The 26,055-nt window shown below is 45.1% G+C and overlaps 1 protein-coding gene across 5 annotated transcripts in view; it reads left to right on the top strand.

The window, feature by feature from the left end:
- LOC128326385 (cytochrome P450 2D14-like) overlaps positions 1–26,055 on the top strand; it is an 84,830-nt gene that overhangs the window by 40,184 nt on the left and 18,591 nt on the right. For all 5 annotated transcript variants that reach the window (XM_053253111.1, XM_053253112.1, XM_053253113.1 and 2 more), the window contains 4 exons: positions 12,286–12,457; positions 17,399–17,551; positions 20,314–20,474; positions 24,486–24,659. In XM_053253111.1, coding sequence (XP_053109086.1) covers positions 12,286–12,457; positions 17,399–17,551; positions 20,314–20,474; positions 24,486–24,659 — 660 coding nt within the window. The remainder of the gene's footprint in view (positions 1–12,285; positions 12,458–17,398; positions 17,552–20,313; positions 20,475–24,485; positions 24,660–26,055) is intronic.

Here is a 26,055-nt window from a genome sequence, read left to right as displayed (position 1 = left end):
ATTTATATTGTTACAGGAAGAGTCAAATTCAACAAAAAGTATAGGCAGGAAAGGACTCTGCCTCTAATAAAGATTACTATTAGCTTGACATTATACATCAGGACTGGCTGGACATATTACAACAACATTTCCACACATAGGCATAATTACTGATCTGTTGCAGTAGGAAGACACACCTAGTAATGTAACTATATTAATGATACTGGATTATCTGACACAGACAAGATAAAAGAAGGAATGGGACTCAGACAGAGCATTAGGAGCTGCAACAACTTCAATCTGCAGGAGAAGAATTAGTCAGAAGGAAGAAAGTGAATAGAAGATGATGGTCATGATCCTAGCTTCTGTCTCCTGGTTGTGGGCCCAGGTCTCATTCAACTTCACCACACAGGCCATTTCTCTCCTACTGCTTGCTCTGCTGCTTGATTATGTGAAGCGCAGGAAGAGATGTAGTCGCTATCCACCAGGACCTACCCCACTGCCTTTCATTGGGAATTTGCTGGAGTTGGATTTACGCTATCCACCTAATTCTTTCCAACGTGTAAGTACCAACTGGACAAGCTTTGCCAGACATATGATGTTATGGGAAGGTAGCAGTTGCCACATTCAGGGCTTGAGAAGTCCTGTTCCTTTAAGAGCTGCCTAGAAAGTGAAATTTTATCGTGGCAGGTTCTCCTGTTTTATTACTAAGCAGTGTGATGGTGGGCTAAACCCTAGTAAAACTATATTTTCTATGCAACTCTTACCACTATAGAAGTCAAAAAATCAAAGCTAAGGTTGCATCGGTATGCAGCTAATAACATCCTGCTAGCTAAAGCATATATTTGTAAGGGCTGAGACAGTTCTCGACATATTAATCAATTTCATTTAGGTTTCCATTTCCCTCCAAATTATTTTATTTAGACCTACAGCTGTGGGAAAAGTTATCAGTTGAGAACTTTCATCTTAAAACTGGGGGGGGGGGCGCTGAGGACAGCCTCCCCTAAATAAATGAAGATGCAGCATAATGGGGGCGGGGGCAGCAGCAGCCCACCACCTGTGTACCACTCTTCCAGTGGCTACCAGGAGGAACACTATCACACTGTTTTAAGAGGTCTGTGTGGACACATGGCAGTTACCACGCACCGTCGCTATGCTTTGCTTCAGTGGGGGAAATTAGCTTCAAATGGGTGCAGACCAATCAATAGTAATATTACCCTTAAAATACTCTGGGAATGTTGGCCACAGCATGAACACACTGGAAAGGCCAGAGGAGAATAGACATGTGTTCTTGAAAACAAAGAGCTGTTTTATTGAGGGGTAATAGGGGTAAAGAGAGTGAAAAGAGGGTGGTTAGTTTTAATTCTGGGAAAGCGAAAGATGCTTGAGGGTGAAAGAAAAAGAAAGAGAAAAGCTATTTTTCATTGCTACCTGCTTCTAGCTAGGGATCAGCCTCACCAGTTGTTGGCTCAAGAATGAGGTGAGTAGTGAGGTGCGCCCGAGCAATGTGGGGCACAGAGTCCAGTGGTAGATTGAGAGTGCAAGAGATCATTGCCATCTTTGAGGGGTTTTTTATTGGCAAAAACATATGCTGAGGCTTGATTGAAGAGTTTTGGTGGAGGAGATCAATAAGGTGCTTCTTTAGGACACTTCTAGGGATTTTGGAATTTTGGAATTCTTGCTCCAACTTAGGGATGTGCAGAACCAGTTCTAACTGAACTAGGTTCAGTTCGTACTGGCCCAGTTAAACTGGTTAGAGTTCAAACTGAACTGCCCCTCCAAAGCGGGGCTGGTCTGAGTTTGTGCCAAATCTGGATGTGGTTTGGATCAAACCAGTTCAGCCCAGTTTGACCAATTCAGGTATGCTTGCAAAGAGGAATCCAGTAAAGATTCCCCTTAACAAGCAAAGGGGGAACCCTATGGGGTTGGAAAAGGGCAGGCGGGAGGTCACCTTATGTACCATAGTGGCAGCATGCAATGTGGTGATGGTGCAGCGGCAGCCCCCTAGGCCCCACTGATGCTCCCCCGCATCAGCACCAGCCAGCAGGGAACAGATTCAGGCCTCTGTGCAAGTGCAGAGGCCACTAGGTTGATCTCAGCTTGGAGGCCTGAATGGGGGCCCCACCAGCCTACGCTCATGGCGGTGGGGCCTAGGGGAGCCACTGCTGGCCCTCCACTGCCAGCGCTGATGAGGATTCATGCTGTTGCCACAGTTAAGGTAACTTCAAGCCTGCTTCCACTACCACCCTGCCCTCCCTTTTTCAACTCCATAGGATTCCCCCTTTGCTGGTAAAAAGGAATCTTTACCAGATTCCTCTTTGCAAGAATGCTGAACCAAATCGAATGGGGTCAAACCAGTCTCAGTCTGACCCAGTGCACAAACTGAAATGATGCCTAGTTCTTGCGGATCAGCAGTTCGGTTCAAATTTGTTTTGAATTTGCACCAAACCACCTGAAGCGCTTTTGTGCACAGTCCTTCTCCAAATAAGGCATGAATATCAAATATTGATTAGGTTATGTTTGGGGTGCCCCCCCCCGTATGCTCCTTTAAAAACAGATGTTCCCAAAGAGATTGTTGAGAGCAATCGCCTGCACAGAGAGGGGTGGGGGCACATCTCATCTTCTGTCATTATTCACTCAATTCTGATAACTGTGGGGGGTGGGTGAAATGAGGTGAGAAGATTTGTTTAGCCTTGAAACTTTGTATCATCATATATGGGAAGAAGAGAATTTGCATTCCTTTCCTTGTCTCTCTACTTTAATTTGGGTCTGCACTGCTTCTCTCTCTCTGTAAGTGCTCACAGACAATCAGAGGAGCATTTCTTTTAATCCATTCCAGCCTTTTGCAAATGGCCATGGAAATGCCTTGTCAGAATGACCTTTTACCTGGATGCAGCCATCTTTTCTCTTCCAAGCAGGCTAAAGAAAGAAAATGACTTAAGTGGCTAAGTTTGAGGTGTACACTGAAGCATCCAAAATGGCACAGTGAGTGTGGCTTGTAACAAACCAATCTCAGAATTCATGCTCAGTATCAAAATCAGGCTTGATATTCTGACTTAATCATGGTTTGAAAGTTGCCCATATTCAGAAGTAATGGAAAACTGGAGTTAGCTACAAATGCAAAAGTAAGTTTTAAATAGCCTCCTCTCATGTACAAAGGTGAACAGGGGTGAGCAAGCCCAAGGCATTATGCCCACTTGTGCTTCTCACATCTGCTTTGGGCCATCACGTATACCACACATACTTGCTAGCACCTTAAATAAATGTTGTTTATACCTGATCAGGCTAGACTTGGAAAAGAATATTCTCCAATGCGTTTAGTAGAATGGATAGAATAATTCTCTGAAATATTCTCTTCAGTTCTAATTAATTCACTGGCAAATATTCTTTCCAAGTCTAGTTCAAGCATGTCAGAAATATCCTTCAGATCAGGACAAATAAGAGCTGTGTCGCCAAACAGTCCCTCCAGTTTTGGAATTTAGCATTAATCCTGATCTAGATATTGCAAGGAAAAGCAGTTGATGCCATGAGGAAGAGAAGTCCCTCTCTCAGTCCTCTCCTTGAACCAAAACAGCTTAGTCATGCCACCTGAACATGCCCAAACAGCTTGGGAAGACAGGTCACCCTAGGTCAGGGAGCTGCTCAGCTTCAGCCCTCCTGCAGATATTGGCCTACAACACCCATAATCCCTGGTAACTACAACTGTTAACTACTAATCCCTGGTAACTACAACTTGTTTGTTTATTTGTTAGCTGCCCCATAACAAATTGTCCTTTGAGCGGCTCACAACACAACATTAAAACATGAAATAAAATCACACAAAACATTAAATCATGACAGGCCAAAAGGGAAAAGAGAAAATATAAAATACAATACAAAGCAATTTTAAAACTCTTTAAAAATCAGTTAAAATCAAACAGCAGCAGAACTTCTGCTGCTGAGACTCTTGAATCTTCTCTGGTGAAATACATCCCCTTTGGCATTCCTCACAAAACAGATGCCACCCCTTCTCTCCCCACCTTCCAAAGTCCATCCATCAACAAGCTATCAGAACCTCCACTCTGCCCTGCCAGGGGTGGAGCCACCATTGAGCGGACAGGTTCAAAGAACCCAGGCCTCTGCCAATCATGGGCCATGCCTGGTGCCCCAGCCACACCCCCTGCATCTGACATCAGGTGCCGGGGGTGTGGCTTTGCTCCCAAACAGGGCCATGCAGCCCCATTTGAAAGCAAATACTAGCCAGTGGTGTGTTCTCAGCATGGCCAGGAGCTGCTCTCCCTGCCTTTAAAGGCAGTAGCATCTGACATCAGATGCAGGGGGCATGGCCGGGAGGTGCTGGTGGGAGGAACACCGGCTGCCGGCTGGCTTCCTCTGCTAGTGTCCCCCCTGCCCCTCCTTATCTCATCCTGGGACCTGTCTTCACTCTCTGTACAACAGAAGTCATTAAGTTTGCCAACCACTGCATTTTACATTGTGCTTCTAAATTACAAAAGCGTTGCCTCTAAGTCTGTTGCCTCTCTGAAGCACGCTAACACTCCCTTGCTTCAGTCCAGACTTCAGTCCATTCACAGACTGCAGTCCACAAGTGTGGCCTGTGTCTTGGATCTCATGGGGCAGAGTCAAGCAGGCAACATCAGAACTTCAGACCTGATTCAATTTCAGGGGTTTCCCAACCTAAGTTGGCTAGCCATCTGCCAGGCATGCTTGGCAGATTCTTGCACTGTGCAAAGACTGGACTAGAAGCGCCCTTACATAGGAACAAGGAAGCTGCCATATACTGAGTCAGACCATTGTTCTATCTAGCTCAGTATTGTCTTCACAGACTGGCAGCAGCTTCTCCAAGGTTGCAGGCAGGAATCTCTCTCAGCCCTATCTTGGAGAAGCCAGGGAGGGAACTTGAAACCTTCTGATCTTCCCAGAGTGGCTCCTTCCCCTGAAGGGAATATCTTACAGCGTTTGCACTTCTAGTCTCCCATTCATATGCAACCAGGGCAGACCCTGCTTAGCTAAGGGGACAAGTCATGCTTGCTACCACAAGACCAGCTCTCCTCCCTTCCAACTCTAAAATTCTGTGATTCGAAGTAGTTTTCTTTGGGGAATGTGCAAGTTACTGTTGGACTGAGAGCCGATATGTTGATTTACTAGGCAAGCTGTGTTGGGGGCACACGTACCCCAACATTAGACCCAGAGATACCAACCCAGAAGTATGTGGAATTCAGTCCTGTGTCTGGTTCTAGTTTATCAAGAAATGAATTAATCCCTGGACTCAGGGTGAACTGACACCCAGGTCTTATGAACTGCTCTGTGAAGGAAGAGGCAATCCAGCATTGTATTGTGAAATGGGTACTGTCATGCCCTCGATGTCAGACAGCGAGGAGGAAGGGGAAGCTGTCAACTTTCCAGGCGATGCAGGAGTGTCTGAGGGGCAGAGCCCGACTGCCAGTGTTCATGAAACAGCTGTGGCTAATAATTCAGAGCAGACACAACAACCTGAGGCAGCAGAAATCGTGAAAGACCAATCTGAAGAGGAGCTATGCAACCAACCCCTGCTGACTCCACAACAGTGGCGTGTCACGAGATGCAGGGATCAATTAGAGACTATTAGGAGAAGCAAACGCCTCTTGCAGAGGGCTGATAAGCCTTGAATTCCTGCCAGCTGGGAGCTCTCGGCTTGCACTATAAATCACATCACCAGTCTTCTACTCACTGCTGAAAAGCAACATTCGTCAACCTATGTGTCGACAGCGTGCAGCCAAGTCCGGTCAAGACCAACTTCCCAAGCCGTATCCAGTTTCAGCAGCTCCGCTTTGTCTCGTGATCTTCCCTGGCAGTTGGCCAGACCTTGACAGGTACTCAAAGAAGCACAAAAGCCAGGCCAGAATGATCCAGATGTTAAAATCTAACCCATTATCAGATAATGTCTGGAAGAAGTGAGAAGCTCAGCTCTCACTTCCTCCTGCAAGGTCTATGTTAATCCTTGTCAGTGATTGCTCTGCTATGCCCAAAGGGGATACTCAATTACTGTCTATAGAATTCCCACTCTAGGTAAATGCACACAAAGAAAACATCTATAGACTTTAATTCTTACCTGACTAACACCTTAACACCTCATGGGATCAGGCCGGCAAATCTGGGACAAGAGAAGATTCCCATTTGCAGCTCAGAGATGCAGATTTGCTTTGGGCAACGTCCCCTCCTCAAGATAGCAGCTAACAGAAGATGAGATTAAGATCTCCCTGGGCTGGGCTAATATCCTGACTAATCAAAGGACAATGTCCAGCAGGTAACAGCACTGTCACCTTTTGGGGGACCCAGGAAGGATGAGGATATTTTGAATAGACTCTACGGAGATCAAAGGAAGATACAACTATAAAGAATGAGGCTTACTGGACAGAGAGCTAGCAGTCTTTTGCCTACTAGCAATCTTTTGCCTACCAGCAACACTTGCTCATGAGCAATCTAAGGGTTTGCTGCCCAAGGCTAGAGGCAGGAACTCTTTCCAGGGAGAAGGGACTGTTTGTGACTTCTGCTATGCAGTAAGAATTCAAGACTCCCCAGCCAAGATACTCCCAAGCAATCTTGCCTAACAAGCATACTTGCTCAAGAGTCATCCCAGAGTTTGCTGCTAAGCCGCGGGGCAACCAGCAGGAACTCTGTCCATGGACAGGAACTGTCTGACTTCTGCTGCGCAGTGAGAAGTCAAGACTTCCTCAGCCATGGTGGTCTCATTCTCAGCCTTGCTCTGAGCAAACTGCCTACTTGATCATCGCTCTCAAGCTCCTGTTTCCAGTTACAGCCTCTCTCCTTCAGCTGAAGGCCTCACCGCTCTCAAGCCTCTGACCCTGGTAATATGGTTCTCACAGGCCTTGGATCCCCCCCCACATCCTTTCCCCTTCTTATCCTTTCCCCTCTTCCCTCTACTAATTCCTGATCTCCCCAACCCATGCCAGCCTTCAACCTTCCTTACCCCCCTCGTCTTTTCCGACTATATCTGAATTCTATTATTAGGCTCTAGGAAGATTTAATACACACACATATGTTAGTTAGGAACACTGGGTGAATGTTGTTGCTGGCTAGGGTTGAAATATTGTTAGTAATACTGATAGATTGTTCTGTTTGGATTGCTTTGATCTCCTTTCTTCCTTGCGCCCAGATCCTACATGGTCACCATATAAAAGAACTGGTCACTTCGTGACACTGATGAAACAGGCCTAATTTTGGATGCTAGCTCATAAGCAGATTTAGTATACAAATCAGGCCTGGTTCACAACAGCTGGAAAGTCCTTAATTCAGATTTTAAAAATATAAAAACAGCCCTGCTGGATCAGGCCCAAGGCCCATCTAGTCCAGCACCCTGTTCCACACAGTGGCCCACCAGATGCCGCTGGAAGTCTACGGGCAGGAGTTGAGGGCATGCCCTCTCTCCTGTTTTCACTCCCCTGCAACTGGTATTCAGAGGCATCCAGAGGCTGGAGGTGGCCTATAGTTCAGTCGAGGCCTTAGGAAAGCCATATCTCTAAGCACAAATTCTGAATTTATTTTTATTAGTATATTAAACGTGAATGCTGCACATAAGTGGCCAGGTATCCACTGCTTGTTTGGAGAAGGTAAGAAAAAGCAGGAAGCCTTTCTGAGCAGTAAGAGAGGGCTACTTAGTTCACTGTCTGTAGGATTAGGAAGGTATCCTTGACTTCTTGTAGCAGAAACCCCCAAATTATTGAATCTGTCTAAGTTGGGGGTGTAGCAATGGGGGCATAGCTGTAGGGTGTGCATGGCTATGGGGCATGGCTGCTGGGGTGGGCATTGTTCTGTGGGCTTTCATGGAGAGTGTCGACACTTCTAAATTGCCATGACACCACTGAATAAACCCAGCTGAGTGCAAAGGACACTTTGGTCCTCAGCCTTAAAATTCACCCAGTGAGTTTTTCTGAGATTAGAAAAGCATGATGGTATGTATAACTGAAGAACAGGGAAACGGAGTCCAGTTGAATGAATAGCTTTATGACTATCATTGATCAGTTAGACATACAAACAGGTGATACTGCATTCAGATAAAAATTAAGTCATACAGAATACACCAACATAGAAGCCTCTTGTAGCAGTATCTAAAAATAAAGGCTGGAAATTAGCTGCTGATAGATCTTAACAGCAGCTGCACAAAATTTGGCAACATTTTTGTAGGGGATAGAAGGTTTCTTATCTGCCAGAAGGAGCGTGGCATAAAATTCAGCAGTCCAGCCGGGAAAACATGATAGAAAACGTGATATCACTGCATGATAGCAATGACCTGATCAAGGGCCCCTTCCCACCCACCCCCACCACACAATTCCAGAGTAGAGGTGGGATTTGTTTCCAGGCCACTAAAATAGAAGGCAAAGTTTTGAATGTGTCAATATCTCTGTTCAGGCATTATGAATGGGGGTTCTGTGCATGGCTATAGTGTCCCTGCAAGTCTGTTGGCAAGCACTTCCCCCTCCCCTACTTTGGTGCTCACTAACTTTGACTTAGAGCACCTCCACATACCACAGTTCCTCCCACTTGCCACAATTACAGTCTTTGCCTGAAAAGACAAATATGAACAATGGACAGTCCTGACCCGTGCTTGCAGGTCATCCCCTTCCCTGCCTGGTGTGTCTTAGATAGAGTTGTTACAGGTTGCAACAACATAGATAGTGTTCTTGCAGGCACATGCGCCTGCTGGGTATCTGACCTGTGTGATGTTGTTCCCTGCGGAGGCCTTCCTGATATTCACCTCTGTTGACCCACCTCCTTGACATGACGGACTTGCATGTCATTCCTGACTGGGAGGATGCTTGAGAGACCTCACCACTGTCTCACTTTGACTCATGGGCTGAGCTTGGTAGGGGTTGTGTGTGTGATTTAGTGGTGACCACAGGGGCGAGGTCTGCTTTCTTGATGGTTTGGGAGGCTCTTATGTTTCTTGCCAATGATGACCATTTTGGATGTCAAAATGGATGTCATTTTGTGGCAGTCATAGAGGAATTCTGAGAGCCTGTCATAGGCCACCATGATTCTGGGTTGCACCCCAGAGAGTTTGTTGTGGACCTCTTGAGGAAGTGTAAGCAGTCCCTATACTGGGTGGAGGTGAGATCATGGCCCCTGAGTGACATCTTCTGTGAGATCCACTACAACACTTCATACTTCTGATATTTGCCAAGGAGTGCACTCTGAACATTATGCATTCATTCATTCATTCATTCATTCGATTTATATACCACCCTTCCAAAATGGCTCAGGGTGGTTTACAACAGGATTAAAACAATTAAAACCAGTTAACAATTAAAATCAAAACTATAAAAACAATTTAAACATTCGAACAGCTCAAAAACATTGAATTCAAGTCTGCATTCAAGAGGTTGACCAAGACCACCATCTCTTCCTCAGTCTAGATCAGAGTTTCTCAACCACCGGTCCGGGGACCGCTGCCGGTCCCCGAAGGGTTGAGCGCCGGTCCCTGACTGGGAGTCAACCCCCCCCCCAACAACTGCAATCAAGGCACTCACTTCCTCAATTTTGCACATGGTACGGAAGAGGAAGAGTATCACCTTCTTGTCCCTTGCCTCCACGTGCTGCTGTGATCTTCCTACAGCTATTTTATTCCCTATCTTTACAGCTTCAAACTGTATGCGGTGTGGGGGCATGAAAAGGTATGCCACCTGAAGGGCTGCCACTTGAAGGGCTGCTGGTTCTTGCATGCTCATTGTTTGCAGCCAAAGGTTGATTGATTGAAACCCAGCTGCCTATTGTGGTCGAGGCGCCTTGAGAGGGAACGCTGTTTCCCTCTTGCATCGGTGGGGTGTTGTGGTCCCTCTGCCCCCTGTAACCCCCTGGTCTGCACCGCCGGTGGAGGACGGCGGTCCCCTTTATGACCTCGCCGGGTGCGGGGGACAATCTCTGGCCGGGATCATGCCGCGGTGAGGGCTAAGCAGAGGAGGGAGGGAGGAGGGCCGCCCTGGCTCACCTCACAGGTATGCGCGGGCAGCATGTGGGACCACGTGAGCTGCGTGGCCCCAAAGGCAGGCTGGTGTGATTGGCTCCCGCAGGGGAGTTGGGAGGGGGGCACAGAAGTGCACATTGTGAGAGAGGATGGGGAACACTTGCTACACTCTGGTGCGCAAGCACAGTGGCGGCAGCTCTTGGACCCAGGCGACCTTCCGAGTGCAGTCCGGTGCACCATTGCCTCACCCACCCTGAACAGTGCCTCGTCTCCCCAGCGAGGAAAATGAGGCATCTACCACTACAACGCCCCACACCCTCCGCCATCTCAGAATCACCCCCTTTCTTTTAATGCCAGGTATCCACCGCTCTTCTTCACATTTTCTTTCACCATTAAAAAAAACCCAATTCCCAGCACCTGCCATGTAACAAATTTAACGAGTTTTGGAGGAGCTGCACGGGTTTCATTAGGTCCACCTCACAAAGTGCACATCTAAGAGCAGGATCCAGATCAAGTCAGGTGATCATGACCAAGCAGCATTGACACAAATGAGAGATGATTAAATTAATTTCAGTGGGTGGGCGTGACTAACGTTGTCTGGATCCTGCCCTGCGACTACACAACTCCTGCTAATACTCCACCTCCATCATGAGAGGGTTAAACTGTAGATTTCCGGCTCTACTGAGCTTGCCCTGCTCTCCTCTCCTCACCTCCTTTTTGCTTTGCTTGACATCCAGCCTGATGAAGCATTTTGGGGGATTCAAAGCTTGCTTGTGTGTTGTTTTCATTGCCCCCATGTAGCTTTTGAATTTTTCTAATGGCCCAACATCCCCTCTCCATTGAGTAATCACAAGCACCTCCACCCCCACCCCACACATACTGAAGACATACTGGTGACAAATTTGTTCACCCAGGCTTTTAGATTCAGGGGTTCTCAACCTTGGGTATCCAGACGTTGGTGGACTTCTACTCCCATAATCCCCAGCCATAATGGCCAAATGCCATTGTGGTTGGGGGTTATGGGAGTTTAACTGAGGGACCCAAGGTTGAGAACCCCTAATATTCCATGTTTGCAAAAGATTCCAAATTTAATTATTTTAATGCTTATATTATTTTAATTGTAAACTGCCCAGAGATGCAAGTTTTGGGCAGTATAGAAGTCTGATAGATAGATAGATAGATAGATAGATAGATAGATAGATAGATAGATAGATTTGAAACCCCTTTACTAACTGCCGGTCCGGGAAACTGCGCATGAAGAATGTAGCGGTCCTTGAAACTCTGCACGAAGAATTTAGCGGTCCTTGACTCCAAAAAGGTTGAGAAACACTGGTCTAGATCATGGCCTTGGCCTTCTGGAGAATGTGGTTCCTTCGAGGATACCTTCTTAGTTCTCAGAGTCATGTGCACCTGCCCACTGCTTACCATTTTCTTAAACAGTTGCCATGGTCTGCGATGCCACTTAGCTGGGAGTTGTGTCCAAGGGAGCAATCTTATACTGTTGGCATGGGTACTGGAGTTCCAGGGGTCATGGGCTCCCTGGCCACTCCACTGAATGTACTGTGTATGGTCATGGTGATAGTGGGGCCTTTTGCACAAGGACTTGCTTTCCCATGTTTGTACTCAGCCGTGCACATTCCACAGGGCCTGAGTAGGTGATAAGGTGGCAACTTCCAAGGGGTTCCCAGACAGCTGTTGTTTGTGCATGTGCAGCTGTATGCCTGGGCAGGAGCTCTCTGTGCAACGGTTAGGAAGGATGTCCTGTATGGGGAAGAGTATGATTTGGAGGCTGTCCATGACAATGTGCATGACATGGTCTCGGAGGGCTGGCAAAAGAGGATCAGAATTTCCAAAAAAGCCAGCTCAGTCCTGCTTTGCAGAATATCTGAAGATAAAAATAATAAAAACAAACCTTTTTTTAGGTGCTCCCTGGGATAGGTGAGGAGAGCAAAGAGCAAATTGGCAGGAATGTCATTTGTTTCCTTCAGAAATAGTCTTGGCAAGGTACAGCAGTAGGGCTTGAACATAAGTTTTCCGATTGTAAGTCTCCTCACATGAGAGGCTCATCTACCTGATTCTAGTTCAAAAGAATTTCTGGAGCAAATCTGGACACCTGAATTAAACATCTAATCTAAAGTTTAGTGCTGTTAACCTCATTAGGAAATGTTATAGGTATTTTTATATTTATAGCTAAGAAAACTTTGCCTTTTTGAAGTCTTTTTTGAAGAAAAACATCATATTTGACCATTTTTAGACCATTTGGATTTTGCAAAATGTATTGTTTTGCACCACTTGGGAGTTATCTTTTTTGTTGTAGTGATTTTCTTTTTTGCTGCTCTTTATTATAGATTAGAGAAAAGTATGGAAATGTATTCTCACTCCAGGCTGGATGGAACAATATAGTGGTCCTTAATGGGTTCAAGGTGATTAAGGAGGCTCTGGGGAAGAAAGCAGAGGACTTTAGTGATCGACCATCATTGCCACTGCTTTGTATGATAGGCCATAAAAGAAATGCTGCAGGTAAGTGTTGCTCGTGTGCTGATGGACCAAATTATAAATGTTCTAGCAAAATGATTTGTCCATAACTGCACAGAGAAAAAGTGGTCTTTGTGCAATTTAATTTGTGCTCCACCTGTTATCTGCTATATTCCCATTTCTTGCAAAGATACTGTAGTCTGGACAGAACAGTCATGGGTATTTATTAATGGATTTAGCAGCCCAGAATAAAGTTGCTCCTTCATTTACTTCCATGTGCCTTTTCTTCTCACAAAAGCAGCTGGAGAAGAGAGAATCGGGGCAGGGGAAATGGGGGTGGGTGGGTTGCCTTGCAGATGATGAAGACATTTCAGATGCTGAAGAAATTACACTTATATTTCCCCATAATTTCCTGCCAATCCCTCCTCCAAAACAGATATAAATAGGAGAAAAAGAAAGTAAGTGGCAGACATTCTGTGCAAGGGGACTTCAGCCTACTAACACAGCATGCACACAAGTTATGAAAATTGTACTGACTCAAAAATTGTACAAATGATGTTACAAGTAAGCCCATTATTCTCCATGTACTTACTCTTGTGTAATCTCATTTGCACAATTTTTGTGTAGTATGACAGCCAGTGTGCATAGTTTGTTATTTAATTTAGTTTAGAGCTCCCCTTCTCTCCAAGTTATTGTATTTAGAATTCATATATTCACTTACTAGGATGACTGATCCCACTTCCAAATAATAATTCTATGCATCATCACAAACAAGCTACTACTCAGTGGCTGATGTCCTAACTAATGAATAGGGATGTGCGAGCCAGCTCGTTTCGAACCAGGCTTGATATCAAACCGGCCTGTTTTGGCCTGGCTCAAGGGTCAAACCAGACCAGCCTGCGGTTCGACCAAATTCAGAACTGGACTGGGCCGGGTCTGGATTCAAACCAAACCAGCTGGAATGGTTCGATGCACATCCCTACTAATGAAACTCAAGGGCACCCTGAGAAGCACCAGTGCTTCTGAAGAGTGGGCTTCAGGTCAAGAAGTTAAGATGGGCCCCTAGAGCCAGGGGTGAGGGAGCACTTAGGTGGTTGAAGGACATAGCCCTGCTGGCAGCTCCCTTGCCCCCTAGGACTGTAAAGTGTGCATGCAAAGTGTTGCACACCATAAGCCCCACCCCCTGATGCAGGGGGCATGGCGAGTACTGGAGGTGAGGCCCGTGAGCCCCTGAAGAGCTTCCCCAGGCAGTGGTTTGTTGAATTGCTGACTGGAAGCTCCTAGTCAGTGATTCAACAAGCCACTGACTGGGGGAAGCAAAAGTAGAAAAATCAACCACAAACAGCAAGTGCCGCCTTTGTAAAGAAGCAAATGAAACCATGGACCACCTAATCAGCTATTGTAAAAAGATCACACAGACTGACTACAAACAAAGGCATGACAAGGTAGCAGGGATGATACACTGGAACATCTGCAAAAAATACAAGCTACCTGTAGCCAAAAATTGGTGGAACCATAAAATTGAAAAAGTTGTAGAAAATGAAGATGCAAAAATATTATGGCACTTCCGACTACAAACAGACAAACATCTTCCACACAATACACCAGACATAACTGTAGTCAAGAAGAAAGAAAAAGCAGTTAAAATAATCGACATAGCAATACCAGGGGAATAGCAGAATAGAAGAAAAAGAAATAGAAAAAAATCACCAAATACAAAGATCTACAAACTGAAATTGAAAGGCTGTGGCAGAAAAAGACCAAAACAATCCCAATGGTAATTGGTGCCCTAGGTGCAATTCCAAACAACTTGAAGAGCACCTCAACACCACAGAGGCCACAGAAATCACCATCAGCCAATTACAAAAAGCAACTTTACTGGGAACAGCCTATATTCTGTGACAATATCTATAACAACAGCAACAACATTGACAATAAAATTCAGCCATCCCAGGTCCTTGGGAAGGACTCAATGTCTGGATAAATGTCTGATGCCAGTCAATAACACCTGTCTGACTGTGTAAACAACAATCAATCAATCAACAAACAAACTTTAATTGTTTACTGCCCCATAAGAAATTGTTCTCTGTGCAGCTCACAATAAAGCATTAAAACATCAAGTAAAAACACAAAACACATGAAATCACAACATACACAAAATACAAAATACAGTACAAAACAATTTCAAAACTTTTAAAAAGTCAGATTTTAAAATCAAATTTAAAAGGCCTGAGTGAACAGAACAGTCTTTACCTGGCATCTAAAGAACATAGTGATGATTCCAGGTGAACCTCATTGGGGAGGCTGTTCAATAAATGGTGTATAAACAGGCAACACACCCTTTATTAGATTGGATTGTGTATTCCTGCATTCAGTCATTCCATCAAGAATCTGCAACGAGCTGCAACAACAATCTGCTCTTACCATCAGCATACCACTCCTATATGCTTGTCAAAAAATGGGAATCTTTTCCAGTTTCTGTTTTTAAAAGTTAGTATAGTATTCTTCCCATGGGCAAATCAGACTTGTTGAGCACATGATGCCCTGTTTTCTTACTAGCAGCAGCACAATAGTTAGGATTTCTCAGTGTAGAAAGGTAGCATTTTCTTGCCCCCTGGGGACGCATATTTGCCCACATCTTAAAGTGCCAGTCAGTACAGATATTTCAAGGACTCCCTTTGGATTAGGGCAAACGAAGGCTGCTGTAGCCACACCCTCCTGCACTACACCTTTTCTGGGAACTCTAGAGCCACCTATACGTACCCCTTATAGGGATACTCTTCATTGTTAAAGGTCTAAGAACCAGACTAGTTGTTGTTGGGAATTCTATCTGATAGGAGAAACCCTTTTCATTATAGCAGAGTGCACAGAGGCACAACACAGCGGAATTTAGTTAGGCATGTGTGTATGCTGAGAGTAAAGTAACTTGGAGCCAGTTCATAGTTTCAAATCAATATATATATGGCATTTATTAGAGAACTCCATTCTAGATAGGAAAGTGAGGAGTTAGGATCTTTAATCTAGCTAGCTAGCTGGATGCAGATGGATTCTGCATCTTCTCTGCACACATGGTGCAGGGAGAGGAGCTTGCTTGCATGTTGCAAGGTAGAAGGAACAGGAAGAGAAGGAAAGAAGAAAGTGGCTGGAAGGAAGGAATTCCCTAAAATTAGCAATCTACATTCCAAAGGGATAGTGTCAGAGCAGTAGAGAAGGAATGACCAATGTCTTGACCCTCTAGCCCTCTGACTCACTAGTCTGTCACTGAGACAAGAGACAGCGCAAAGTCCTTCACTTCCAACAGTTGTGACGTTAATCATGCTATTCAGCCTTGCATGTTGGTATTTTTTAACATAAATAACAGCCACAGAAGCCCTGATATGGGCTGGGAGTACAGCATAGAGGAGGCTTTAACCAACTGCCCTAGGACAGTAAAGATCTGGAATGGGGCTCCCTGCAGCTGCTATTTATGTTAACAATACAGACATGCAGGGCCAAGCATCGTGATTAACATAATGTCTGGTTTGGTCCTTAAACTCTGTGGAATGCAAATGATGGTTGGTTTTTGATCAGGTAATAGTTGACAGTCTAAGGGTTGCTGCTTCCCCAAGTCCAGTCTTGTTCACCAGCTTTATCAAAGAACCTTTTGGAAAACTAAGGAAGGATTTTCTTAATAAGCCTTGTGCTGCAAGATGTCCATCTTTCCTTCCCTCATAGCAAAAGTGTGTGTGGGCCAGTCCGCCTTCTTCCATTTTTGAAATGGCATTTTGCAGGGAGGCATAATATGGCTGTGCTGTAGTTTCACAGTGCTATTCACCAGAAAATGGGTGGTGGAGGTGGCGGTGTACAGTTTCCAGAGAAGAAGCTGTTTTCTGATATTTTGCATTTCCTCCTATGATGCCCCATTCACAAGGCATTCCAGAAACAATATCTGCCACAAAACAGTGGCCCTCACCAAAAACTGCCTTTTTCTTTTTCTTTGCAGTAGATATCCTCCGCCACACACACACCTCAAAAGTAGGCTTGCTAGTTCTCTCCAGTACAGATTCCCCATTAGACCTGTCCATACAAAGGACAGGAACATGAAAGAAAGGAAGACAAGAGAAGAGGCAAAGAGAGGCAGCCAGCAGTCAAGTATGTACATGGGTGACGGTGGCACTCAGACTTGTAGACAGACACTCACCCCGTTGCCCATGACACGGATGGCACACATGCAGGTGACTAGGCTGAGAATCTTCAAGCTTTTGTTCTTGTAGGCTCCAACTAAGAAAAAAAGGTGACTATTTCATTAATTAATTAGTTTAGCACATTTATATACCACCAAAGCATACGTCTCTGGGCGGTTTACAGTAAAATACAAAATTAAAACAATAAAATAATTTAAAATTTAACACAATGGTAAATACTGTTAGCCTTATAAACTTCAAGCTTTAGTTCTTGAAGGCCCCAACTTAGCAAGAAACATATGGGCTATGAGCTAGTAAAGGTGTTGGTGGATTTTGCAGACTTTGTTTGGTATATTTATATACCAATAACACCCCAAAGTCGTGTTTCTGGGTAGTTTACAATAAAATAACGTAAATTAAAACAAGAATTAAAACATTAAAACAGTAAACATTAAAGCAACTTAAAACAGTGACAGGTTCTGTATATATAATTAAAAGTCTGGAGGAATAAATGGCACCTTAACAGCCCTTTTAAAAGTTGTCAGAGATGGGAAGGCTCTTATTTCTGCAGGGAGTGCATTCCAAACCTCAGGGTGGCAATGAAGATAGACCATCCCTGAGTAGCCACCTGACTTCTATCTAAAAAACCCCAGTACGAAATGCTGTAATATAAATACTGAATTGCATTCAATAGCTGAGGAAAGGAGGACAAAAATAGATAGATTAGATAGATAGATAGATAGCAATCTAAATTAAATTGAATAATTTCTGGGAGAAGTGAACAAGCACTGATTTGACAGAATATTTTCTTTCTGCCCTTCAGGATTACTCTTGGCAAATTACAGTAATAACTGGAAGCAGCAGAGAAAGTTCTGTATGTCTGTACTGAAACACTTTGGGATGGGGAAGAAAACACTTGAAAAGCGAATACGTGAAGAAGCTGGATATTTGTGCTCCGAGCTCAGATCCAAAAGAGGTGAATCTCATTTCTTGGGGAGATGGGGTGTGGGGTTTGCGTGAGGAAGATACATGATCTTTAATGATATCTCAGTCATGGAGAGAGATGAGTCTAATTCTGGTCTTGGTCCAGATGAGGGAAGACGAAATGATGACTGCATGGTAATCCTGATAGGGAAAATGCGAGGGCAGGGGGAGCTTTTGTTATTGCTGTTGTCCGAATTCATGAGATGATTATTTTGACCGGTGGAATTTCTGGATCTTTCTTCCATCATTCAAATGTGAAGCTGGGCTGGGCACAGTTTGAACTGTCAAAATCTTGCTAGCTTGCATTTTCTAGCACCTGAGGGGTATGTGGAGAATTATCAGATGACAATAGGGATGTGCACAGAATTGCCAGTGGCAGTTGGGTTTGAATTCAAACCCAACCACCAGTCCACAAACCAGTCCATTAGAACTGGCGGGGCTGTTTGGTTTGTGCATACAAACCAGGTTGAACCGGGTTGACCTGGATCAAACTGCTTCAGTCCATCTCGGGATGCTTCTAAAGGGGAATCATTCTTTACAAGCATCAGGGGATCCCTAGCAAGTTAAATTGTGTTGAAAAATGTGGTTGGGGGTGGGGAGAGACAACCGAATGTGCCACCATTGCCCCTGTACCCCCTGCCTTCCAGCTGCATAGTTGATGTCGGTCCTGGGCCAGGTCGAAGCTACCTTACCCCACCCCTGCCTCCCAAGCTTTGACACGACTCTCTGCAGAGTGCATCACTGCCTTGGAAGGTAAGGGTAGAAACAGAAGGTCCCTTCTTCCTCACTTTCACCAGGCCATCTTCCCTCCAGACATGGAAAAGAGCCCCGGTGGAAATGAAGGAGGAGAAAACTGCTGCTGCCACCGTCATGTGCCATCATTGACTTAATGCTGAGAGCCTACACAGCCACTCTGAGCACCTTCCTGCTGGGCACACCATCACTCCAGAGTCCAGGTCTACTGGTGCAGTTGTGCTCCCCGTTGTGCTCCCAGTCACGTCTATTGGTAGACTTAGCCTCCCACATTTAGGAACATAGGAAGCTCCCTTATACTGAGTCAGACCATTGGTCCATCTAACTCAGTATTATCTACATAGAATGGCAGTGGCTTCTCCAAGGTTTCAGGCAGGCATCTTTCTCATCCCTATCTTGGAGATGCCCAGGAGGGAGCATGGAACCTTCTGCATACAAGCTAGGGCTATGCACAGAACCACCAGCATCGGTACCATTGTAATTCAAACCATATTCATGGAACCGGTGATCCATGAACTAGTTCATTAGAACTGGCAGGGCCGTTTGGTTCATGCATATGAACTGGGTTGAACCAGTTCAGCGCAGATTGGGAGGCTTGTAAAGGGGATTCCTTTAATAATTCCCCTTTACAAGCATCAGGGGAATCCCTAGCGACTGAATAAGGGTTGAAAAGAGTAGGTGGGGGGCAGGAGTTCACTTTACCCATTGCAGCTTCACTGCAGTGGCAGCAGCAGGCCAGCGGTTGCTCCTCTAGGCTCTGCAGTGTTCCTCCCCATAAGCATGGACTAGCAGGTCCTAGAGGAGCCACCACTGGTCCGCCACCACTGCAGTGGTTCTGCCATGGTGAAGGTGGCCTCCCTCCTCCATTCTTTTCAACCCTAATTAAGTTGCTAGGGGTCCCCCGAGGCTTGTAAAGGGGAATCCTTACCTAATCCGCCTTCACAAGCATCCCGAACCAGCCGAACCAGTTCGATCTGAACCGAACGAACTTGAACTAGCCTCCCTTTTTGGCTCAATTCGAACTGCTTCTGCACACCCCTAATACAACCATGCAGGCACTCTTCCCAAAGTGGTCCCATCTCCTAAGGGGAATATTTTACAGTACTCATACATGTAGTCTCCCAGTCAAATGCAAACAAGTGCGGACACTGCTTAGCAAAGGGAAGGGTTTTTTCTAACCATGCTGGGAAACCCAAATTCCCAGTGGGAAGAAACTCAAAGTAGCTGTGTGAGCTCTTTTCATTAAGCTAGCTGTCACAGGATTAATACAGAAAGGTACCTCTAAGAGGAAAAGCTCATAGATGATATTATGCTTCTGGATTATCTAAGAACCGTTATGAATATAGAAAGCTTAAAAACCATTTTCTATGCACTTCATCTTCATCTTCCTGTGCCCTAAAACTGCTGGAGGATGACACTTTGGCCTTAGTTATATGAGACTGGATACATGTCCTGGTCCACAATCATGGGTCCCTCCAGATGCAGATCTGCCACCTGGGAATAGCATTTCTGTAATGCATTGCCATGCAGCAGGAGGTAGTATATGAATGATATGAGGCTAGTTCCAGGGGACAGATCCAAGCAGTGAGCCCTGCAAATGTATTTGTGTCATTCACATACAACACTTTCCCCTCATCCATCCCATCAGGCAAGTGATTAGAGTGTCGGACTAGGAACAGGAGGCTGAGCTTCATTTCCCCAGTCAGCCGTGAAGTTCACTGCGTGATCTTGGGCAAGTCACTATCTCTCAGCTCACCGGGGTGAGGTGAGCTGGATAAAAGGGGCAAAGAACACATGTCTTCCTGGAGAAAGGATGGGACAGAAATGCAATAAATAATAGACTGATTTCTACATGGATGAAGATGTGCTTGAAAGATAGAGTGCTTTCTTGCCTGAACTGTTCTTGTCTCCTCTATACTAGTATAACTCTTTCTTAGGAAGAAGCAGGCCATATATGATGACACATCTCTAATCTCTTTGTTGTTCTTGCATCTCATACAGGATCTCCCTTTAACCCCGAGTACATCATGTTCAATGCAGTCACTAATATCATCTGCATCCTAACATTTGGGGATCGCTTTGAATACAATGATGAGAAGTTCCTGAAGCTTATTCATTTGGCTGAAAACCTCATGAAGGCAATGGCCAGAGTCATACCCCAGGTACCTTCATGAGTCTGAGTGAAGTATGTAAACAAAAGCAGGGAATCCCTCCGCAACTTGATATTTGAACAGGGCCAGCCCCAGGGTTCACTGAACAGCCGGGTTCACTGAATTGCAGCCAAGGGCCCAAGGGCCCCAGAAAGGCCAGTTGCTGATCTCTGAGAGGATTTTGCTCATACACTTCATGTGGTAGTATCTGAGCAACTCTCTCAGGTCCACCAAGGTCAGGGGGGGTCTATGGAGGGCAGTTTGCCAAGAACACCAAGAAACTTGCCACCAGCCGGTTAGCAGGACCCCTGCTAACAGAACAAAGAGGCACCTTTCTAAGTGGTGATACTCTTCTATTTAGCAGGGGGAGAGCAACTGACCCTATCCAACCCCAGCACAGCATCCCTTCAGTGGCTGTTGTTGGTGTTTACCTTATATTTATTTTTTAGACTGTGAACCCTTTGGGGACAGGGAACCATCTTATTTATTTATTCTTTATTTTTCTATGTAAACCACTTTGGAAACTTTGTTGAAAAGCAGTATATAAATAGTAGTCGTAGCAGTAGTAGTCCTGAATTTGGCAGAGAAATACACAAGACAGGACCTTTGGTTTACTACACCTAATCTACAGAACACTGTCCTAATCTACAGAACCCGCCCCATGAATAGGTCCAGTTTATTCACGAGGTGGGCTGAAGCAGTTGCCTAAGGCAGTAGAATGAGGATGTCTTCTAAATCTCATATAGCATTTTAAGTAGTATTTAAGCAGCTCACCATTAGGTAGTGTTGTGATTTTTTCATCCTTCATAAAGTAGTTTGTTTTAAAAACCTATTTCAGGTTTCACATTTCCCTGGCAGAGGAAAACTCCCATTGGTTGAATTGATTATGGCATCTGCGCTGCTCAACCTCCCTGCAGGCTTCTCATATGTGAGGGAGGACTGAGTTGTATGGATTTGCTTTGTACTGATTGCTGAAGATTTGTAAACAAGGATTTGTAAAATGAAATTCATGAAATCTGCCAATTGCAGATTCCTGCATGATCACAAGTAAGGGCAGAAAGGGCCCATGTTTACTTAATGAACTCAGGTGGCCTCCCCCATTGCAGCAGTGCCCCTCCCCCATGGTTGCATTCATGCTCATGCACACATGAACCCCCCACCCATTCCTCCATGCTCACCTTTCCTCTCCAGCTGGCTGCCTACCTGGCTGGTGTCCCCACCATTACTGCTGTTACTGCTATTGGTCAACTTCGCCTCCTGCCACCCAGCTCCCAGGTCTGCCCTCCTTCCATTGGCCCATTGGGCATGCAGGCACACCCTCCTTCCATCAGCTGCTCGTCTCTCTGGCCCATCCTCCTTAGGTCGGGAGCGCAAGCTCAATTGGAGCACTGCGCGCCCTCCATCCATAAGGAACGTGTGTGCATCCATTTTCTATCAGCCAGGAGCCCAGCCAATGGAAGGAGGATGGACCTAGGAGTGAAGTGAGCTGCTGAAGAAGGTAGCTGGTGGTAGAAGCAGGCGGTGGCAGTGGCGGGAGTACCATCCAGTGAAAGGGAGGAAGTGGGGAGCTCATCAGCTCTCAGATACTCAGTGACTCCTGAATGCAGGGAGGCTTGGGTTCTCTGAACTCATCCACCCTTTTATAGCTCTGCCTCTGCTTTCAGAGCTGGATAAATCTGCCCCCAAAGAACGAGTAATATCTTGAAAAGAAGGGGCAACTATTATTACACTTGGATGATTTAACTCATGTCTCTGAGGTAAATAGGCAAATGGGCTTAATCGTATAGGCTTTGACTACTTAGCTATGAAAGTGCCTCTTCCTTCATTTCTTCTATCTAACAGTGGCCTCTTCCTTCATTTTACCTCAGAACTGCTAGGCCTCAGTGCTCCTGTTTGGCTTTTACAACCAACTTTATACCGTATAAGTGGAATGGACTGCCAAATTCCTTGTATGTACCAGAGGGCCCAGGACTTTTAGGCATGACAGGCCAGACAACCAACTGATGGAACTTTACCTACCATATAAGGATAGTAAAATGAAACAAAATGAAGGAAGAGACCACTGTCATCTAGAAGCAACACTGACACTACAAAATATTACATAGGCACATAGGAAGCTGCCATGTACCGAGCCAGACCATTGGTCCATCTAGCTCAGTATTGTCTAGACAGACTGGCAGTGGCTTCTCCAAGGTTGCAGACAGGAATCTCTCTCAGCCCTATCTTGGAGATATCAGGGAAAGAAATTGGAACCTTTTGCATGCAAGCATGCAGCTGCTCTTCCCAGAGTAGCCCCATCCCCTAAATGTAATATATTACAGTTCTCACATGTAGTCTCCCATTCAAATGCAACCAAGGCAGACCCTGCTTAGCAAAAGGGACAATTCATGTTTGCTACCACAAGACTGTCTCTCCTCCCCTAAGGCATTTAAAGCCTTTGTGACAGAAAAGGCCCAATCTACCTCATATACATGAGTTAAACCATACAAATATAATAATGGTTGCCCTTTATTTTCAAGAGATTGATCTTTCCCAGGGGAGGGGCACATTCACCAGCCCTGACAGAAATTCAAGCACTATACTGGAGGATAATAAATGTTTTATAACAAATTTTTACTAAGCTTCAAATCGTCCTGACAGACAAAAATGGGATTTCTAACTGAACAATTTTTCACTTCTTATAGCATCTACCCAAGCTTTCCATCACTTCCTCTCTTTAGGAACATGCACAAATATTTTTCCCTGGTGTGCTTTTTGTTATGCTGTTACACAATGGCACCATACACCACTTGTACCTTCTGGATTTTTCAAACTTCACTCTCCATACTCTGAATGACCAGGCCTCAGCAGAAAATCAGTGACGATGTCACAGCACAGCCATCATGGCTGCTGTCTCTTTGGGAGGACGTATGGCCAAATAGGAAATTCAAGCCTTGATTTCAGCTGCATATGAGTAGATTTTAGCAAAAGTAAAGAAACTTCAGGTGACTTGTAATCACTTTTTGCTGAGAACAGAATAATATAGATATATAGATATAGATGAGGAGACATCTCCATTGTGGGGGTTTGGGGCCACAGAGGCTGCCACTGCCACCCACCTGCCTCTGATTGCCTCTATAATTTGCTGCTTCCATTCCTTCTCATCCCACAGTTCCTGAAAGACAGAGGAGAACAGAGTGGAAGATGAAGTGTGCAGGAGAGATGAGTAGTGGGCCAGAACATTTCTTTCAGGAGGTGCTCTATCCCACCACTTGACTCTTTTCTACATTTCCTCTCCAGATCTCTTCCTTGGAAGAGTAATGTCACTGGCAGCAATGGCTTGCACCATGGCATACTGTTGGGTAAGGAGGGGGCAACGCTTGGTATGCCAAGTGTTTCTTGCTCCCCACAGGCAGCAGGCATTTGGTGCCCCACCTCCTGCATGAGCATATATTGGGCTGCTCCTGTTTCTGCCTTGTTTTCAGCTGAGGAGCATTGAGTTCCTCCTTGTTCCTCTTTGCAATTTAAACTTCCTTTGAATAGATACTAAGGCTATTCTTGTGAGCACCATAACCCTGGCTAGAGCAGCCCAGCCTGGGTTAGGCTGCTCATGTGGAACACTGGGATCACTCCTGATCCAGGTCCTTCTGCCCTGCCTAACCCTACTTTAAACTTCAGCATTTAGGCAGGTTAAATGGCGCAAGCACCTTCCTCGATATGGAGGCGATCGTGAGCATAGCCTTACTGTAAGGCTAAAGTTATTTGCCCATCCCTCTGAGTGATGTGAAAGTGTTTTTTTTACTGAACCATACAAGTTCTTTGGGAGGGGAGACTTTTTATGAACTGCTTGACAACTGAGGTATAGAATTCTAATACAATGGTTACCTGTTCCAGTCATCAAACTACCACAAGGGAAGCAGGGCAGGATTGGGGATTAGGGTTCTTCCCTTCAAAATGAAAAAGTAGATAGTACAGCTCAATTTCATTTCCAGGGAAATGCTACCCTTACCATGTATCTTTTTTCTCTATTCATGGCCATATCAGGTTTTCTCTGCAGGATCCTGGTTGGCCTATATTCCTGGACCTCACCATAACGTTCTGAGACTCTTCAAAGATTTTTGCGGCATGTTAAGCGAGATTGTGAGTGAACATAAGAAAACCAGGGATCCCACTTTGGCAAGAGATGTGATTGATGAATATCTGGAGGAGATAGAAAAGGTAGGAATAAATTCATGGGAAGATGGGAAGAAAGGAAGGAAGAAATGTATAAACCTTATATAATATCAAGATCTTAACTGATTAGTGATGGAAGAACTTGCAACCAACATCAAGTCAGTGATGCTATACAACCCCGTGGGTAAACAAAGAATGTTAGCGTTCTAGCCAAAAAGGCCTCAAAATGGTGCCTGAATCACTTGAATTGATTCGGGTCAAATCTGGGGTGATTCTATTCTACCCCATATCTGACCCTTTGTTTTCAGGGTGATTTGGTTTGAGGTAGAATCATCGAAACATGCCTGATTCAACCCGAATCAATTCATCAGTTAATCTGTTTGCACATCCCTTCTCCAGGAGGCTTTACACACAGGGCTTCTACCCCGAATCTCCTTCGGGAGAGAGTGTGTGCGTTCACACACCAGCCAAACTTACCCTGAGGTCACTTCGAGATACTTGGACCCACTCCACACACAAGTTGGGCTTTGTCTTGCGAATTCTAGCTTATCTCGATGTATTTCTGGGTTTTTAAAATGCTGGTTTTAAGCTACTTTTTCTGAAAATGCTGGAGTAAATAGGGAGAGGCACTGATGTAGAATCATTAGCACGATAAGAAGGATACTCTCTTTACAAATGCAGATGTAGCTCTTCAGTACTCTCTTCCTCTCCCCACCTCCCACCATTGGCTAGAAGGAAAACACGAAGGAAAACATGTGAACTTGCATCAAAAGCAAACCTGAGAGCAGAGGGGAGGGGCTACTCCCCTCAGTGCTGCGAGTGTACCCTCAGTGGGCCCTGGTTAGGGCATTTTGGAGAATGACAAGCCCAGTTCTGATCCAAGATTAAATATCCTGGTGAACTCAGTGGAAATTAACCAGTATCCCTGCCATGCGTAAGTTAACATCCTGCCCCCTTTTCTTTATTGAAATAAGGTCACAGTATATATAAACATATCAAGGATTGTGTTAATACAGATGCATATAATTTGTTCTAGTAAGAATTAATCAGCCTACTTTCCTTTCTCTGTCTCTACAACTGGATTAAATTTGGTTCAAATTGAGGTCCACAAGCTAGATCTCTTGTACCTCAAATGTTCATGCGTCTGCCATCTTGGATCGGGGTGGATGACATCATTACAAACTACACCATTGAGGTGTCCCTGTGTGTCACTCACTACAACTGTGCCAAATTTGGTCAAAATTGGATAGACAGTCCTCAAGTTAGTGTATTTGTGCCTCAAAAATTCATACATCCGCCATCTTGGATTGGAGTGGTTGACATCATCACAAACTATGGCAATGAGGTTTCCCCACGTGCCCCTACAGCTGCAGCAAATTTAGTTCAAATCGGTTAAGCGGTTCATAAGTTAGCCCACTTGCACCTCAAAAGTTTATGCGTC

This window comes from Hemicordylus capensis, chromosome 5 (genome assembly GCF_027244095.1).
Source record: "Hemicordylus capensis ecotype Gifberg chromosome 5, rHemCap1.1.pri, whole genome shotgun sequence".
Classification (NCBI taxonomy): domain Eukaryota; kingdom Metazoa; phylum Chordata; class Lepidosauria; order Squamata; family Cordylidae; genus Hemicordylus; species Hemicordylus capensis.
This window is presented reverse-complemented; position numbering and strand designations above follow the sequence as displayed.